This window comes from Sapajus apella, unplaced genomic scaffold (assembly GCF_009761245.1).
Source record: "Sapajus apella isolate SASKATOON/1434 unplaced genomic scaffold, GSC_monkey_1.0 scaffold29, whole genome shotgun sequence".
Lineage (NCBI taxonomy): Eukaryota > Metazoa > Chordata > Mammalia > Primates > Cebidae > Sapajus > Sapajus apella.
Window position 1 is genome coordinate 10,704,290 of NW_022436969.1, and position 16,167 is coordinate 10,720,456.

At 34.0% G+C, this 16,167-nt stretch overlaps 1 protein-coding gene across 3 annotated transcripts in view; it reads left to right on the forward strand.

Annotated features, from left to right (window-relative positions):
• Positions 1 to 16,167, forward strand: part of ROCK1 (Rho associated coiled-coil containing protein kinase 1) — a 163,869-nt gene that overhangs the window by 85,489 nt on the left and 62,213 nt on the right. For 2 of the 3 annotated variants that reach the window (XM_032293240.1, XM_032293242.1), the window contains 4 exons: positions 2,488 to 2,647; positions 7,075 to 7,135; positions 10,989 to 11,077; positions 14,915 to 14,963. In XM_032293240.1, the coding sequence (XP_032149131.1) occupies positions 2,488 to 2,647; positions 7,075 to 7,135; positions 10,989 to 11,077; positions 14,915 to 14,963 (359 nt within the window). The remainder of the gene's footprint in view (positions 1 to 2,487; positions 2,648 to 7,074; positions 7,136 to 10,988; positions 11,078 to 14,914; positions 14,964 to 16,167) is intronic. The other variant, XM_032293241.1, reaches the window with a different exon arrangement.

The window sequence follows — 16,167 nt, forward strand, 5'->3', positions numbered from 1 at the left end:
TTCACTTTTTGAACATATTTAAGAGAGTTTATTTTAAGATTTTGTTGAGTAAGTCTAATGTCTTGGTTTCCTCAGTGATGGTTTCTATAATTTTCTATATTCCCTGTGAATGGCCTATACTTTCTTGTTTCTTTACATGCTTTGTAATTTTTTGTAGTAAACTGGACATTGTTTTAAAGCAGCTACATTCTTCTAAGAGAGACATTTTGGATATTACAATGTTGTAACTCTGGAAATCAGATTCTTCCTCTTTTCCCCAGGGCTTGCTGATGTTGCTTGTTGTGGGCTGCAGTCATTCGTTTAGTGCCTTTTCCAAACTATTTTTGCACAGTCTGTATTTCTTGTCATGTGTATTCACTGAAATCTCCATTTTATTATCTCAGCCAGTGACAGAGATTTCTTTAAATGCCAAATTTTTGTAGCCTCTTTCTTATTAAACACTCCCTGTTTGTTATTAGTTTTTTATTAGATTTCAGAATTCTCAGAAAGTTGCTCTGGTAGTTTTTGCCAGTTCAGTGGTTGCTTCAGTGGAGGTATGATTTCTTTGAGTTCTCTACTCTCCCGTTTTTGACAACAGCTGCTGGATTCTTTTTTATGGAATATGATTCCTGGATTTATAGTTATTTAATGAAAGCAAAATTTTAAAACAAATATCTCATATACTGATGTTTATTCAGTAAAGTTATCTTTATCCTTATTAGTTCTGAAGTGATTATATGGCATTATGTAAAGCCTAAGCATCTTAATTTAGAAGCAGAAATAATTACTTTTATAACTCTTCCAATATTTTTCCCAATTGTATCTCAAAATTTAAACAGATAAGACTTTGTCATTTTTGAACTACTGTGAAATAGTGTCATTTAGAAAAAGAGTAGATCCATCAGAAACAGCAAGAGAAAATGCAGCACACTTATTCTGCTTCTCTTTAAAATCTTTATGATATAATTTTAAAGCAGGTTTTCTGAGCCCCAGCAGTTGACTAGATAACTCTTTTTGTGGGGATTATTCTAAACATTAAGGATGTTTAGTGGCATCCCATGACTCTACTCATTATGTGCTAGTAACACCTTTTTTCTCATTAATGACACCAGAATATGTACCCAGACATTGCTGAATGCTCTCCAACAGGCAAAGGTGTCTTTGATTGAGATCACTCCTTTAACATAAAATTTTTGCCAAGACCGTAATTAACTTATGTGTTTCCCAATGGCAGCAACCATTTGGTGTTCTCCCCTCATTTTACAAATAAGGAAGTTATTAGAAAGCTAGCATTGTGTAATCAGGCAGTTCTCTTGGCCATTAAGGAAAGTGAATGGTGGAAAAGCCCTAATCTCACCCTTGTGTTACTGTTTGTTATTATTACAGCTTCAGTGGGCTAAATGCATTGTTTTGTTCCCTGAATATTAGTTTACTCTGTCTCAGATGGCACAACAATAGGTATTTCTTGCCTGAAATACCCAGATGATTGAAAAGAAAAGTGATTCATTTTCTCTAAAAGAACATGAGATTATTGTACCTAAAATAATTTTTTAATATTTTGATGATCTTAATTCAGGGATGTTTTATTATACTGCAGTATCTTTAAGCTAAAAACTAAATTTTCTTAAAATTTTATTTTAGAATTTATTCTTAGATATACCCTTTGTGACATTCAAGCTCCAAAAATAGATGTCAGTAGTATTAGTTATATATGGTATTTTCTCCTATATTATGAATATTAAAACATTGTCGCATATGGTTTTATATTATTAAGTATATGTAAGACTTGGTCCACATCAGATTTATAATTCTTGAAGATGTTGAGTCCATTTTTTGTATTGCTGCCCTTTTTTATTAACAGTGATATCATAAATACCTCACTGCATTTGTCTTAGTCACTTGATTCTAGAGATAGCTAGTCTGAAAATACAATTCCGAATCCATTGCTCCTGTGGCTTAACCTTATGGAGATATTGGGGTTGGAGAGAGGAGTACTGATCATTCAGATCCTGAGTGAGTAAAAATATTTCGGTGCCAAATTATTATGTCCAGGAAGCTAAGAAGTAACCTTAAGTTCTGGTTTACTATAAAGCAGTTTAATCAAAAAATACTATGTTTAAAACTAAACTTTTTCAAGTACAGTTTGTTATGCTTTAGTTTCTGAAAGCCTTTTCTGTAGTCCCAAATGCTTTTGTATATTCTATACCTTGGTACATTCTAAAACAAACCTTAGTAATACTTGATTTTTAATATTCAAGTTAAACCCAAGGTATAGATAATTATAGGTGACTTTGAAGATAATTGTTTCATAAAAATTACATAATGATCAATTATCAGTTGATTTTTTTAATCCTGGTAAAGCTTAGTAGAATAGGATTCAACCCAGGTGGAATTTGTGGTTTGCAAGCTTTTACAAGAGAGAAGCCATCAGTAGCTGTTATGGAATCTGCTTCACTTTACTTGTATTTTAAGTTTGAAATGAACAACTAATTTTGTTTTTGTTTTTAGCTGTAGCACCAGTTGTACCTGATTTAAGTAGTGACATTGATACTAGTAATTTTGATGACTTGGAAGAAGATAAAGGAGAAGAAGAAACATTCCCTATTCCTAAAGCTTTTGTTGGCAATCAACTACCTTTTGTAGGATTTACATATTATAGCAGTCGTAGGTAAGTACGCCAAACAGTGATTGTAGGAGTAAATGCTGATTTTATTCTTAGGAATATCTAAAAATCATTTGTAAAGTAGATTTAATGGTATATAAAGATATACCTTATTATGTAATCTTTCAATGATGCATGGTATTTCCAGTATTTCATATTTAATTTCTTTTGGACTCATCCATGTTCACGACATTGGTTTTCAAAAATTTTTTGCTAAATGTTATATTGTATATCCTCAAGTTACAACAATTAATGGGTCAAAAGATGCTATAAATACTGATATTTTGATCTATAGACTTACAGTTTATAATGCATTTTGAAACAACGTGTAGACAATGCATTTTGAAACAACGTGTAGACTTTTTTTTTTTCTCTTCCTGTGACAGAGCCTTGCTCTGTCACCCAGGCTGGAGTGTAGTGGCATGATCTTTGCTCACTGCAACCTCCACCTCCCGAGTTCAAGCAATTCTCCTTCCTCAGCCTCCGAAGTAGCTGGGATTATAGGTGCCTGCCACCACACCTGGCTAATTTTTGTATTTTTAGTAGAAACGGGATTTCACCTTGTTGGCCAGGCTGGTCTCAAACTCTTGACCTCGTGATCTGCCTGCCCCGACTTCCCAAAGTGCTGTGACTTCAGGTGTGAGCCACCGCCACTGGCCAACATGTAGACTTTTTTAGCATTATCATCACCATATTGAGTCTACCAATTTTTAGCTCTTTAAAAATTAAGCGATTCCTCCCCAAACTCATGTAATTGACCATGTGTTGTAACATGTAATATTACCTCCCTCCACTGAGACCTTAGACAAATAACTTTGGCCTTTTATGCCTCCATTTCCTCAAAAATAGGGATGATGATAATAAAAATAATACTACTTGCCTACTTATAGGGTCGTTGTAAGGGTTATGTAAATTAAAACAGTACAGCACTTAGAACAGTGCTTTGCATGGTGTAAGCACTCAGTGTTAACTATTATTACCATTAGTGTGAGTTCATGTTAGCTTTACTCTAATGTACTTGAGATTTAAGTTAAACATCTAACATTATTTTAGTGTGCTGAGCATTCATTTATTCCACAGATATCTTTGATAACTTACTGTTTGTCAGGTATTTACTAAGCACCAAATTGCATGGAGAAGGATGAATAAGATATAGTACCTTCTCTTGAGATGCTCCCATCTTGGTGAGAAATGGATAAATTGTACAATGTAGGTTGATAAGAACTACATAGTAAAAATCTTGGCTGGACATGGTGGCTCACATCTGTAATCCCAACTGTTTGGGAGGCCGAGGCAGGCAAGTCACTTGAGGCCTAGAGTTCGTGACCTGCCTGGCCAGTGTGGTGAAACCCCATCTCTACTAAAAATACAAAAATTAGCTGGACATGGTGGCGCATACCTATAATCTCAGCTACTTGGGAGACTGAGGCAGAAAAATTGCTTGAACCCAGGGGCTGTGGAGGTTGCAGAGAGCCGTGATCATGCCACTGCACTCTAGCCTGGGCAACAGAGTGAGACTCCGTCTCAAAGAAATAATCTAAACAAAGTGCTATACCAGTATAATGCATTGAACCATATGATAACATTTACTGGGAAGGTTAAATCTACTTTTAATTACCTCAAAAATATGTACTTCTAATCAAATCAAATTTGGAATGGCATCAGATAACTGATTTGCTTGGAATAAATTATTAAATTTGAAGTCATTATAACTAATCTTATTTTAAACTGAAGGGTCTTGTCATTTTAGTATAAGAGCCATTCAGGTTAAGCTTAGAAAACTTCTAAAAAGACAATTTAGTCCAGCTTTTTGAAACTTCTCTGGTAATCCACTATAAGACAGTACTTAATACTTTTTGTTGCATCATCAACAAGGTAGCTGGCACTTACCTTTTTTTTTTCCTCCCTAACACTCCATAAGTATAATATTTAACTATTTTATATTAACATACATATACACAGAAGAGCTTCAGGGTGGTTTTTGCTGAAGTATTCTTTAACTTTCTGTATTTTTATCAATTATTCTTTGATTTGGTTTCTGAAATACTCAAGTTGTTGATATAAACAACCCCCAATGTTTTTGTATTTTCTGGAGTAGAATCTAGCATTTAATCACTTTATTTAGGTTTCTCTGTACGAAGGGTAATCTTGAGATAAATAGACATTTATTATACTCTTTCTCCTACATTATCGTGCACTTGATTATGTTCTCTAGTTTTTCTTTGTATTCATGTTTTATGGCCCAAACTAATTTTTAAGTTTCTTAAAAGTAGAAATTATACTGTGTTCTTAACTGTCACAGCCTTATTGGCAAATATATGTAGTGTTTTTAAAGTAATCACTTACTATATGAGCAGGCAAAGTATGGTTGCTCTTAATAAAGAAAGAACCAACAACTATATATATATATATATATATATAGACAGAGTCTCTCACTGTTGCTGAGGCTGGAGTGCAGTGGTGTGATCTCCACTCACTGCAATCTCCTCCTCCTGGGTTCAAGTGATTCTTGTGGCTCAGCCTCTAAATAGCTGGGATTACAGGTGCGCATCACCACATCTGGCTAATCTATGTACTTTTATTAGAGATGGGGTTTCACCATGTTGGCCAGGCTGGTGAACTCCTGGCCTCAAGTGATCCACCCACCTTGGCATCCCAAAGTGCTGGGGTTACAGGTGTGTGCCACTGCATTTGGCCCCGGCCAAATATTGATTAGCCATATTATAATACGTAAGTATAATTTTGAATATACAGATATAAAATAGAAAACCTCTTAAATTCTTATCCCTAAAATCCAAAAATAATTTTAATACCAAGGGCAGAAATTATTATTGCTTAATTGTAGCTGAATTAAACATGATTTTTAAAATAGCCTAAGCTGTATTCCTAATATAACTCCTATTTCATAAAAAGTTGCCTAAATGACAGATTCTATGTAAAAGCACCAGTATACTGTGCAAAAGGACCTTGATAGCAAAAAGACAGAAGGTAGAAGAATTAATGGATGTATACAAGTGATGTCCTTACATTTCCCTCACTGTGTTCAACCTTATATTACTAATTTTGCAGAAGACTAAAATGTTAGTCTCAGTTACATAGCATGTTAAGTTTAGAAAATATCTTAGAGATGAAATAGTCTCATCTAATTTAGATTTCACTGGCATTGCTATATGCCTTATTTATATTGCATAAGCAGAATCTCACATTAAATTTTGAGATACTTAATAGTCAATGGAATTAAATTGCACTACATCTAGAATTTGTCATTTGTTATATGGGACTTTTCCCCTATAAACCTGCTACATAGCCCCTATTATTGTCATATAGTTATTTGAATCTCCGTTTGATCTGAATAATTTTTCAAGGAAAACCTAGGAAGTAGCATATTTCTGGCTGTTTCTTTTATAGCACCATTATAGTGTGTATGTTTATTGATACTCAATGGATACTATCTTCTGTTCACTTAATTTTAAAATTTACTTAAACTTTTCTTTTGGAACACTATTTATTAATATCTGGTGTGTTAACACATGCCTCCAATAGCTACGAAGTATACTATAGCTTTCTTATCTCCTTTTGCAAGAGCTCTACTCATTAATTAGGGTGCTGACTGTAGTGATGGTGCTAGAAGTAATGATTGTGGTAGTTGTAGCATGGTGGTGATAGTAGCAACACTGGCGGCACTAGTACCTTACCTTTATATCATTTGATAGCTTAGAAAATTGTTTACATATATGATCTATTTAGATTGTTTGAGAATCTTGTGAGACATCTAAAAAAGACTCTAAATTAGTTTAATAATAGCTTTATTTATATACAATTCTAAGTTTACACCGAATTTAAAGAACTCACAAGGCTGGAAGTCCCAAAAGATTAGCAGGACATCACCTAAACTTTGGTTCTGTTATTTTAGCCACTTAGGCAAAAACTTTTTTGACCCAAAGAGGCAGTATTACGCTTTGCTGAAGGATAGTTGGGTGCAGGAGAGGTGGTTGTGCATATGTCTGCAGAAGTCAGCAGTTTTTTACCCCCAATTGTTATATACAAAAAGCTCCAAAAGTTGAATGTTTTTTAGTTGTTTGTTTGGTGGAAAACCTCTCATAATTTGCTCTTATGACCAAAAAGCCTAATCTGAATTAACTTGAGACTCTTTCTGGTTTTTATTTATCCTACTTGGTATGAATATTCTTCTTATGTTTTGCTGCAGGAATATTAAGTCATATGTTTACAGGCTGCTACTATTTTTAGACCTAACTGGGTGTTTTATTTAATATATATATCATTTTTGAATTATGTTTATAAAAATACAAACCTATACTTAATTTTTAAAAACAAAGCTACTATAACATTGAACATAAAATAGCCATGTAGTATTTATTATTGGTTGTTATGGGATATTAAAGAGTTTCTTTTGAAACTTTTCTTTTCCTCAGATACTTATCTTCAGCAAATCCTAATGATAACAGAACTAGCTCCAATGCAGATAAAAGCTTGGTAGGTATTTTCTTAATATTAAGAAAATAATTTTTAGAATTGTTTTGTGGATAATATATTTGTGTGTATGATAGTAAACTTACATATTGTTTGTGAAGCTATAGTTAGCTAGATTTTTATGGCACTTTTATCTCCCATCTCCTTTCCAGTCTGATTTTTTTGCGCGAATATCAAATGGAATAATATATTTGGAGGCTGTTAGTAAACTAAATTGCTACACAGATTAAAGTGGTCATGTTTTTTAATCTTTGGAATCAGGAACTATGATATATCAGAGTATCATTAAGGGTCTTGACAGGCAAATAGACACATGTTCAGAAGATTTAAACAGAGTTTTATGTATGTGGTAAATATACATAACATGAAATTTACCATTTTAATCATTTTTAAGTGTGTAATTCAGTGGCATTAAGCACCTTCACGTGGTTGTGCAGCCATCACTGCCATCCATCTCTATAACCTTTTCATCATCCCAAACTAAAAGTCTATACCAATTAAACAGTAACTCCTCATTTCACCCTCCCTCCAGGTCCTGGTAACCACTATTCTACTTTCTGTCTCAATGAATTTGATTATTGTAGGTATCTCATATAAATGGAATCATATAATATTTATCGTTATGTGACTGGCTTATTTCATGTAGCATAATGTCTTCAAGGTTCATCCATGTTGTAGTATCTATTAGAATTTCCTTTGTGTTTGAGGCTGAGTAATATTCCACTGTGTGTGTGTGTGTGTGTACATGTATACATATAGATGCATATATATATACATCTATATACATATATATGTGTATATATACATATATACATCTATATACATATAGATGTATATATACACATCTATACACATATACGTATATATACATATGTATGCATGTACACATATATATATATGTATCTATATGTATATATATGTATGTACACACACACACACACACCATATTTTGTGCATTTGTTAAATGCAGAGTTTAATGAAGGGATGATTAACATGCTGTGAACATCAGTAGAAGGAAACAATGAAGGGTACTAAAGCACCCATGTATGAACAAGAGTGGAAAGCCATTGCCCCTGTACTGAAGGAGCAAAGAGAGAAAATCTTATTCCCATAGCTCAGAGAAAGCCTGACATCTTAGATAAAGAATATAGAACATAGAACCTTTCAAGAACTACAGTAAAGCACAAAGGGTGTAAGGAGAATGAATATTTCTTTTTTTTTTTTTACCTTCAGATTCCTTCTGGTGTCTCCTGTGGGTTTAAACCAACCTTAAAATCATAGGGCTACAGAGTAATAACAGGCAGTGCACTCTGTAGATTTTAAGGCAAAGAAGAGCAGAGGATGGATTTTCAAGGTTAGGAGGGAATGGGGGAAATGGAGAGTAACAGTATGGTCAGCATCATTTTAATTTGTCCACTGAGAAGTAAATTACTCTAGAAATGAAATTTTAATTGAGTTCTTTCTGTTGTTTGTATAGGTCATGTTCTGAGACAGAGGTAAAACTAAATCTTGCTTACATTTCAGAAGGTCCTTTGGGTTAACAGGATTTTTTTTGAAAAATATCCAGAATAATTATATGTCCATTTCTAGAGCATTCTTTGAACTGTTTGTGTACTATAGCCTACACGTTTTTGTTTTGTTTTGTTTTGTTTTTTTGGCACAGAGATGTCGCAAGCCTACATATTTTTAATAGAGGGGAGGAGGGGGTAGCAGCCATTTTAAAAAAGCTAATAATGATTCTTTTCTTTCTCCTTGATATATTTACTCTTAAATATAACAGAACGTGCAGTGGAAAGGGAAAGTGAGAAAAAGATGAAAGAACTATATGAGTACCCATTCGCTGTTAAGTTCATCTTTCTCTTAAATTTTACTCCCAGTAGAGCTGTTTGGCAAGTTATGTATAGCTAACAAGCGCTTAAAAATCTTTGACCTAGGTAATAATGAGTTGCTGTAACTCAGCTTTCACTGTATTACGTGACTGTAGAATTAGAAGTGCTTTCGGACTTCAAAAATATTCAAAGGATTAATGTTTTCTTTGGGCTGAGTTTGTTCAGTAGTGATTGCAATAAATTTGTCAGTAGTTGCTACCTTTATCTTTTGCTCTGATAATATCACAGGGGGGAAATACTAATTATTTTAACATAGAACTAAGTACAAAATCAACTGATTTTCCTTGAAAACCTTTTAGCAGAGATACTGATGAACAACTTTGCAATTGCCAAATACAAGACATGATTTTCAGCCCATATCTTATTTTTCTTCTTTGCTGTATTTGACACTGACTACTTTCCTCTTCTTTGGAACTTCAAGCTTTTATAACTCTTTTATGTTTCTTTTGTATCTCTCTTTTTACCTCCTATATTTTTGAATTTTATTTATTTTTCAATCCTCTTTGTGGGATCTTCCTCCTCTGCTCATTTTTGATTATTAAACATTTCCCAAAGTTCTGATCTTGGCTCCCTGTTCTTCTCTCTATGGGTAATCTCATTCATGTCCCTTGCTCATCTGAGCTCTTTCTCTTTCTTCTGTATAACTTCTCAGGAATATCAAACTAAGACAGAGCTAAACTCACTGTTTCCTGTTCCTATACCCTCCCTAGCAGTGTGTTGACTGTCTTTCATAATGGTATTTTATCTGCTCTACCTTCCAGTTGGTTTGGTCATACACTATGCTTTCTAATTGATACCTTTATCCATTACCTCCTCTTCATTCCTAATGCTTCTGCCTTTTACCAGATCCATATTCTCTTGTCTGAACTGTTTTGATCGCTTTTTTTTTTTTTTTTTTTTGAGACAGAGTCTCACTCTTGTCACCCAGGCTGGAATATAGTGTGCACGATCTCGGCTCACTGCAACCTCCATTTCCTGGGTTCAAGCTTCTGCTTCAGCCTCCTGAGTAGCTGGACTTACAGGTGTCCACTACCATACCTGGCTAATTTTTGTACTTTTAGTAGAGATGCGGTTTTGCCATTTGGCCAGGCTGGTCTTGAACTCCTGACCTCAGGTGATCCACCCACCTTGGCCTCCCAAAATGCTGGGATTACAGGCATGAGCCACTGTGCCCAGCCTATTTTGATAGCTTTTTAACTGGTTGCTTTTCTTAGAATTTCACTGCCCTCTAAGCCGTTCATTCACCTTATTATTATTGTAGTGATGTTTCTGAGATACCAGTATTATGTCATTTCTCATTTAAAATGCTTATAGGTTAAAGTCCTCAACTCCAATTTCTGCCTACTTACCTTCTTAGGTTTAATGTGTGTTGTTTTTCCTATTACATTCTGTGCTATGCTATAGTACTTGATTTCTTTCCATTTCCCAAATGTGTCATATTTTCTTCGGCTTTTCTATTTTTGGGCTTATTGTTCATTCTAGCTAAAATGCTTTCCTTGTACCACCTTCTTTGCTTTATCAGATTATTAATTCCTCTTATCTTTTAGGCCTCAACTCAAGGATTATATATTTCTGGCAGAATTAGAAGTGACCTCTTCTCTCCTTTGGAATACTCTGTAGATAATTTTATTATTATTTACCACATTCTATTGTAATATTTTGTATATATGTCTTTGGGACATTGTACGTTCTTTTTGCTCTTCTAATTTCATGTTGCCTCGCTATGTAACTATTTGCTTCATGAGAACAGGAATCAAATGTTTTTAATTTTTATATTTCTAATGGCTTTACATTTAATAGATGTTAAGAAAATGCTAGTTAAATTAATAATGAAAAATTTGAGATAGAAAAGAGGTAAGATTAAACTAAATTATTTTCTAAAAAGGTTTAAAATATTAACATAAGCTTGGTATTTTAAATGTCTCTAAATATTCTTAGTAGAATGAGTTTTTGTTTTTTTCTTAAAGCAGGAAAGTTTGCAAAAAACAATCTATAAGCTGGAAGAACAGCTGCATAACGAAATGCAGTTAAAAGATGAAATGGAGCAGAAGTGCAGGTGAGAATATACTTTTAATAAGGTTACATTCTGCAAACATTTGAAAGTAGATAGAAAATGAGGATATAAAGATTACTACTGATAATACATTTATGATGTGTCTGGGCTAGAATTGAGAAGTAGTATTTATGTTGGCATTAGTTATAGATGTATTTTCTTCAGAATATTTAAAGTACATTTGTTCCTGGGAGTCTGTATTCTTAAAAAACTATAATGCTGATTCATTTAGTTGCCTGACTTACTGCTTTTTTCTCCTTATGTAATTAGCTAACTAAAAGGACAAATTAGCCTAGGCATGGTGGATCACTTGAGGCCAGAGTTCAAGACCAGCTAGGCCAACATGGTGAAACCCCATTTCTACTGAAAATACAAAAAATTAGCTGGGTGCGGTGGTGTGCACTTATAGTCCCCGCCGCTTGGGAGGCTGAGGCATGAGAATGGCTTAATCCTGGGAAGCAGAGTTGCAGGGAGCAGAGATTGCACCACTGCACTCTAGCCTGGGTGACAGAGCAAGAGTCTGTCTCAAAATGAAAAATAAATAAAAGGGAAATCAGTTTACATTAAATAAGGTGCTTTTTTAAATGTAAAATGTTGTTGAAGATTAAAATATACTAAATTTTTGATGTGGCCATTCTAATTTCCACTGTGGTTCTCTAGAGCAATAACTAAGTATTTTTTTTTCTGTTGGTCTGATTTCAGCATGTTATTGGCATTAGACCCACAGAAAAAATATCTTTGAGTTATGCTCAAGATGAATTTAAATAACCTAGCATAATGCTGAATTACTTATCAATTTTAAGCAATAATTTTTTATAATTATGTTTTTAGTGAATAGTATTGAATAAATGAAATGCAAGGGTAACATGAAAAGTATTCAATAAATGTAATTGGGAACACTGGTAATTTTGTGACAGAGCAGGTAGGGGGTTTGGTGTGAAACATGTTAAATTCTCACTTTTAACCATTCCTGTTAGATTATATGTTTAAGTGTATAATCCAAGCTTCTTTTAGAAAAGCATTTGAATATAAGCAAATAATTAACTGATCACAGGATTTGGAAACAATTTCTAAGTATAAAATATGTAAATAAGGGGAAGAACTGGGTAGATACTTTTATATAAATGTTGAGAAGTCCCTCCATCCAAAATAATATCTTAAACAAAATTAAAAGGCAAGTGACAAACTGGTAGTAGTGGTGATTGGGGATCAATTTGAGGAAGTAATAAGAATGGCCAAAGTGGCTAATAATCATATGAAAATATATCACCTCAAGGAAATAAAATTGAGATGAAACTTTTAAAACGTACGTATGGAATTCGTAAATAGTTTTTAAAATAAAAACCTAGTGCCAGGGATTGTGGAGTGATATTTACTTGCGTTTCTTTTTGTGAGAGTGTAAATAAATATGTGGTACATTTTGTCTGAAAGATATCCACTGTAGCTTTGTTTGAACCTTCTATTTCACAAAAATTTAGCTTTCTGTTTTTTAAAGTTTGGCTTTCCCTGCTCTATTTCTCTTACCCACCCAAGCTATGCTATAGTACTTGATTTCTTTCCATTTCCCAAATGTATTAAGCTAAAAGAATTTGGTTGAAATATATGGTTCAGCTAGAAACAGATATTGTCTAGATGTTCACCACCACATATAGATTGAGTTCAGACTGATTTAAATCAAATTTTCTGCATTTAAATCATTTTAGTTACATTCATTTATTCAACAAAAATTTCAGTTAAAGTATCAAATAATGTGCTTGTCAGCAGTATAGTACTGAATAAATCAAGACATGGTCCCCCTCCACAAGGAGCCTGTAATTTAGCAAGAAAAAACAGTTATCAAGAAGTGTGGTATGTGTTAACTGCGGGGAGAATAAAATTATACAGGAATGTCAGGAATACATCAGGAGATGCCTGTACTATTTTGTCAGAGACCAGACTAAGCTAAAACCAGAAGATTCAATGGAAATTATTAGGAGAATGGAAGGAAGTGTTAGGGTCCAGGAGGTGAGTATCTGTGAAGGCTGTGAGGTAAGAAACCTTGACTGGACGGTAAGATGTGAGGGAAGGAAAAGCTTGAGATGAGAATGGGAAGGGTGTCAAGGTCTGGTTGGGGAGGATTCTTTTTTATTTTATTTTATTATTATTATTATATTTGACTAAGAAATTTGGAATTTAAGTGTGTTGGAAGAATATAAAAAGTCATTAAACTGAGAAGTAAAAAATATATATTAAATTTGCTGTTTCAAAAGAACCTCCTAGTTATTAGCAGCACTTGACACTTTTTCAGCTAAATGGGAGTGAGGGAGGATGAGTCAAGGATGATTCCTAGGTGATGTCATTACTCGGGGACCATAGAGGAGACGCAAATTGGTATTGGGATGGGAATGTGAAACAGGGAGTAGGTTCCATTTTGGAGTGCTAAATGAGGTATTTGATGAGACATCCTTGTGAAAATGTTGCATATATAGGTTTTGAAGCTCAGAATTACATTTTGAACCAAAGAAAGCAAATTGTAATGAAGATAGTACACTTTAAGTGTTGCCAAATGGTCCCTTAACTAATTTGATGTATGCTGCCTTTCTCTTCATTTATTTTATCTTGTATTAAAAGATAAATGGCTAATTTTTGTGTAGTGACAAGTATTGCATGAGGGGGGTTAGGGATCCTTAACCTGCGATCCATAGACCTCCCCCAAAGAGTCCATGGATAAAATTTGAAGTCCTTAAACTTGGATGAGAAAAGGTGAATATTTTCTCTAACTTATAACTTAATTTTAGTTCTTGTTTCAATTCTGAGCATAGGCAGCAATTCAGTTATTACTAGTAGTTGTTCCTTTTTATTACCGATAGAAATTATAGCTGTTTTCTTATTACAGTTGTTACAGCTATCTCTAAATATCATTTGTGATCATCACTACTTTGGAATTACTGCTGCTGAATCTTGTGATTTAATATAGTAATAAGGAAGCACATATACTACTGAATTATACATATTTTTTAAAGTGTATTACTATATTTCAATATAATTGACTTCTTTTTTTTTTTTTTTAGATTAAAGCTCCTTCTGTTGCCCAGGCTGGAGTGCAGTGGTGTGATCTCTGCTCACTACAACCTCTGCCTCTTGGGTTCTAGCAACTCTCTTGCCTCAGCTTCCCAAGTAGCTGGGATTACAGGCACCCACCACCACACCTGGCTAATTTTTTTTTTCCCTCAAGATAGAGACTCACTCTGTTGCCAGGCTGGAGTGCAGTGGCACGATCTTGGCTGACTGCAGCCTCCACCTCCTGGGTTCGAGCAATTCTTCTGTCTCAGCCTCCTGAGTATCTGGGACTACAGGTGCGCGCCACCACACCCAGCTGATTTTTGTATTTTTAGCGGAGACAGGGTTTTACCATGTTGGCCAGGATGGTCTTGATTCCCCAACCTTGTGATTCGCCGCCTCAGCTTCTCAAAAGTGCTGGAATTACAGGTGTGAGCCGCCATGCCTGGCCTTTTTTTCTTATTTTTATTAGAGATGGGGTTTCACCATGTTAGCCAAGCTGGTATTGAACTGCTGACTTCAGGTGATCCACCTGCCTCAGCCTCCCAAAGTGCTGGGATTATAGGCGTGAGCCACTGCACCCAGCCTAATTGGCTTCTTTTAATCATGTGTAATTTTTGTGCTTTAAAAAATACTATTTTGAAAAAAAGCGATAGGCTTCACTTGACTGCCAGAGAGATCCATGGCACTAAAAAAGGATACAAAACTCTAGTTAAATGGAAAAATAAGGAATGTGAGTATTCAACACTGGCCAATAAGAAATAAATATATTTCTAATCTGTATTGCTTTTGTTTTTACAGAACCTCAAACATAAAACTAGACAAGATAATGAAAGAATTGGATGAAGAGGTACTTTTTGTTTTCTAATCAGAAGTTTCCTTTTTGAGATCCCTCTTTCAAATTGTTTTGTTTCCTGAGAAAATTATATCTGAACTCTATAGTTTGAAACACAAAACAGAGCCAGAGAATTGTGATGAAAGCCTCACCTTAGAACTGCAGGTTCAAGTGGTACAGATTCGATTATACTTTAGTTTCCTTTGTACAATTTTATTCTACAGTTATATTGAAATTTTAGTATGTAAATTTCAGTTCAGTGGTTCTCCATGGTTTAAATGTGAGAAAGGAGCCAGAGAAGCAAGAAATCAGAAATTGAATCTCCAACTATATCAGAAAGAGGCAAATAAGGAAAGGAGAAAATTACAGTTTAAAATATTTTAAAAGGATTGACACTGACATAATCTCATGTAGTCAAATGGAAAATATATTGATTGTAGAACGTTCATCTTTTCCATGGTTACCTACCAAAATTTTTTTATTATCAGGAAAACATAAGCATTCATAATTCATGTTTGTTTGCAAATATGTAATACATTTCCATTCCTCTTAGTCAACTTCTAAGTGTCTTTCTACTGTGTCTATGAGTCCCATTAAAAGAAATACACTCTCTATAGTCTTCCCCTAATCTATTACTTACTTTGTTCTTTTTAGATTTAATCTTTGATAGTTTTTATGCTGTGTTAATTTTTTCTTCCCTTATAGAATGGTATCTGTCAGTGGCTTGCTTTCTTTCATGTGTAGCTTTGGATATCCGTAATCATCTGTGAAGATTGAGATAGCATTTGTTTTAAGACTTGCCTTTGTACTTAGCCTTAACAGTTTTATATTTGACTCTGGATGTTTAAGGAATCATTTTTTGCATATCTTCCACTTATATTTAACTTCTGAAACACAGATAAAATTTAACTGTGCTAGATTTAAGTTACTCATTTTTCCAAATTAGAAATAGGAAAATTTGAGATATGAAATTAAAATAGTCCCACTTCTAGAAAGATGGAGTAAAAGTACCTTTTTCCTATTCCTCCCAGTAAGTACAGCTAAAAACCGTAGACATTTAACATAAAACAAACAAAAAGATTTTGAAAGGTGGAAAGAAGACAAACCAGCCTGGGTTACTTGCATTCTGAGAAACAACACATGAATGAATCTTAAGGTTTTTTTGTTTGTTTCTTTGTTTGTTTGTTTGTTTTGCTGCATGTATCCTAGACAGGGTGCC